Below are 3,674 nucleotides of genomic sequence, written 5' to 3'. Positions count from 1 at the left end.
ATGCCTTCTCATGATGTGGCCAAAGTACGACAGCCTCAATTTAATCACCTTCACTTCCAGGGAGATTTATGGCTTGATTTGTTCTAGGTCCCAACTATTTATCGTTTTGGCTGTCCATGGTATCGCCAGCACTCTTCTCAAGCATCACATCTCAAATAAATTAATTTTCTGTCTGCTTTCTTCACTGTCCAGCTCTTGCAGTCCATACATGGTGATGGGAAATACAATGGACTGGAAAATTCTAACTTTAATATTCAGTTGTACCTTTAGGATGTTGTCTAGTTCTAGCTGCCCTTCCTATTCTTATTCTTCTGATTTCGTAACTGCAGTCTCCATTCTGATCAATGGAGTTTCTCTCCTGTGTGTACTCTCTGGATGAGGGGCTCCAAGCAAAACATTTTTCTCACTTCTGGCATGTGTATGGTACGTCGCCTGTGTGGACTCTTTGATGATTCACAAGGACTGACTTGCGAACAAAACATTTCCCACACTCCTGGCATTTGTATGGTCTCTCTCCAGTGTGGACTCTCTGATGAGTCACAATCACTGACTTGCGAGTAAACCACTTTCCACACTGCTGGCATTCATAAGGTTTCTCTCCTGTGTGGACTCTCTGGTGTATCTTAACCTGTGACTTCTGAGTAAAACATTTCCCACACTGCTGGCATTTGTATGGTTTCTCTCCTGTATGGACTCTCTGATGCTTGACAAGGTGTGACTTGTCAGCAAAACATTTCCCACACTGCTGGCATTTGTGTGGTTTCTCTCCTGTATGGACTCTCAAGTGCTGCCCCAGGTGAGGTCTTTGAGCAAAACACTTTCCACACTGCTGGCATTCATAAGGTTTCTCTCCTGTGTGGACTCTCTGGTGTTTCTCAAGCTGTGACTTGTGAAGAAAAGACTTTCCACATTGCTGGCATTCATGAGGTTTCTCTCCGGTGTGGACCCTCAAGTGTCTCCTAAGGCTTGATGTCTGAGCAAAACATTTTCCACACTGTTCGCATTTGTATGATTTATTGTCTGTATGGCTTTTCTCATGAATCACAAAGGTTGACCTGTGAGCAAAACATTTCCCACACTGCTGGCATATGTATGGTTTTTCTCCTGTGTGGACTCTCTTATGAGACACAAGGTGTGGCCTCTGAGCAAAACATTTTCCACACTTCTGGCATTTGTATGGTTTCTCTCCTGTGTGGACTCTCAAGTGCTTCCTCAGGTATGACCTTTGAGCAAAACACTTTCCACACTGCTGGCATTTGTGTGGTTTCTCTCCTGTATGATTCACAAGCTCTCCTGTAAAAAGAAGGACAGACAAGATTGAATCTCAGCGTTCAGAGGGGACGGATCTCTAGGAGCAGCAATAGAGTTAATCCAGCACAAGAAGGAAAAGATACATCAGAGAAAGGAGCTTCTGTGTCTCCTTTCCCCTCTTCATAGGTATTGCTAAATGAAACCTCCTGATAGGTCTAAAAACAAGTACCTGAGCTGATTCACAACAGTTCACTTAAACCAGGCATTAAAATTTGTCAGATCATTGGTTATCTCTCAATATGTGAATCACTCTGTGTGTGTGAGTTGGGAGGGGAGGGGTTGGGTGAAAGTGAGAGTGGTAGGGAAGAGATGCCAAAAGTGAGATGCTGTATGTTTTGACTGATGCTGTGTTCTTAAATGATACATATTTGTTGGTCTGTTGTTGTTCCCTGCCTCAATCCATGGGGAGAGGTGGGTAAAAAAATAGATATTACCGTTGCTGTTATAAAATATCTGTGACAGAAGCAGGAATAAGAAATTTTATTGTAAGCCACTTTAAGTTCCATTTAGGGAGAAAGACAAGATAATAAATATATAAATAGAAAAGGCTGATCAAGGGGGATGGATGGACTGAGGATGTTACACAAGAGCATCATGGATGAGCTGAGATTGGGACAATTTTTTTTAGTGAGGGTAAGGTTTCAGAAATCTCTTAAGACAGGGATGGGCAACTTTTGAGGACTGGGAGAAATACTGGGTCCCCAAGGGAACCCACATGGCATCCTCCCATTGCACCACTGGAGGAAAAAGTAAATGTTTGCTTCTAAATATCCTCCAACATCCCTTAGGGAAAGTGGAGACAGCACTGTTGGGCCCTCTTTGAGCCATTTAAGGGCCAGGGGAGGTGTTTTTCTCAAGAGGAAATTGGAAGCCTAGAAGGACTTTAAATTTCCTGGACTTTGAAAAACTCCCTATTGCATACCTATTGGAGGGTATGCAAAAGAGGATTAGACAATGAGCACTAATCATGCAGACACTAGTCCTCTTTTGCAGACCCTCCCACCCTGGGGACTGCCATTAGCAACAGAACATTACACATGCAAATCACTCCTGCCTTCCCAGGTTCACACAGTATACACACACACACACACACACACACACACACACACTCCTTTCCAGGCAAGCATTCTCCGAAGATGCCAGCCACAGATGCTGGTGAAACATCAGGAAGAAACTCTTCTAGAACATGGCCACATAGCCCAAAAACTCCCACAAAAAACTATAAATATATTGTGCATTTTGGTTGGCCAGTAAAGGTATCATTGATGGATTTTTGTTTGTACTTGTTAAATGGCCAACACAGCTACCCCTGAATGCTTAGAAATGTGTTGAAGGGCATTTGGGGGCAAAAAGCATTACTGTACATATTCACATATAAGTGTAGAAATTTTAGTCAAAAATTTAACCCCCCCAAACCAGATCGACTTATGCACAGGCCAAAATACTGTACTAACTCTTATTAAAAATGGAATCATCCCTGGTGAAAGGCAAGAGCTTAATCCAGCCTGAGAGCACCTAAAAGAAGCACTGTGTTCCCCCTAACCTCATACATCCAACCTTTAGGGTGAGCACAAACAGTTATGCCTTGTGGAATTCTGTATGTTCTCTGGCATTGTCTTCCTCTGCTCCATCGTTTGTTACAGGCCCTCAAGTTTTACCCTCAATTTATTTATGGGTTATATCAAAACCCATAATTTTCGCTCCAAAAGTTGCCCTCGACTTATATATGAAGTTGACTTATAGTCAAGTGTATCTATTAACTGCCATGATCCCTCCCTATGAAATCTTAGGACTGGCAATTTAGGAATGGGTTTTGAAAATCCTCAACTGTTGAGGTCTAGTGTCTTACTAAACTACAAATCCCAAAATTCCACAGGATGCTGCTATAACAATTAAATGGAATAAAAGCGCTAGGAGAAGACCCTCCATAGAAAAGGCAATGGATTCAGATTCCTTACCAAGGGAGGACACATTCTCGTAGTTTTCTATCATGACATCCCAGTACAAAGATCTTTGGTTCTCATCCAGCAGGTTCCATTCCGTCTTTGTGAAATACACAGCCACATCCTCAAAGGTCACCTGCAAGAGAAAATAGTCCTCATCCAGAGAAAGAAACTGATCCAATGTGAAGGAAAACACATGGTGCCTCCCCAACAGGGTTTGATCGCTTCAAAATATAAATAGATACATTTAAATATTCTCCCATTTCTTTTCTTTAACTCCCTGCATCTTGAAGAATAGAACAGCACATGAGGAAGAAAAAAAGTTTACAGCCTGGCTCCCTGATGAACTAGCTTTCATGTGTTGAGAGATTTTCATAGAATCATAGAATAACAGAGTTGGAAGAGACCGCAAGGGCCATC

General features: G+C 42.3%; 1 protein-coding gene across 1 annotated transcript; it reads right to left on the bottom strand.

Annotated features, from left to right (window-relative positions):
* Positions 1 to 134: 134 nt before the first annotated feature.
* On the bottom strand, positions 135 to 3,478 carry LOC121918108 (zinc finger protein 239-like; the record flags this gene model as incomplete). Its single annotated transcript, XM_042444210.1, has 2 exons — positions 135 to 1,293; positions 3,270 to 3,478. Coding segments are annotated over 2 exons (1,099 nt in total), but the record flags the coding sequence as incomplete, so codon positions are not given.
* Between the last annotated feature and the right edge of the window lie 196 nt (positions 3,479 to 3,674).

This window comes from Sceloporus undulatus, unplaced genomic scaffold (assembly GCF_019175285.1).
Source record: "Sceloporus undulatus isolate JIND9_A2432 ecotype Alabama unplaced genomic scaffold, SceUnd_v1.1 scaffold_4423, whole genome shotgun sequence".
Classification (NCBI taxonomy): Eukaryota; Metazoa; Chordata; class Lepidosauria; order Squamata; family Phrynosomatidae; genus Sceloporus; species Sceloporus undulatus.
The sequence above is the reverse complement of the archived record's forward strand: the minus strand, read 5'-3'. Positions and strand labels throughout refer to the sequence as shown.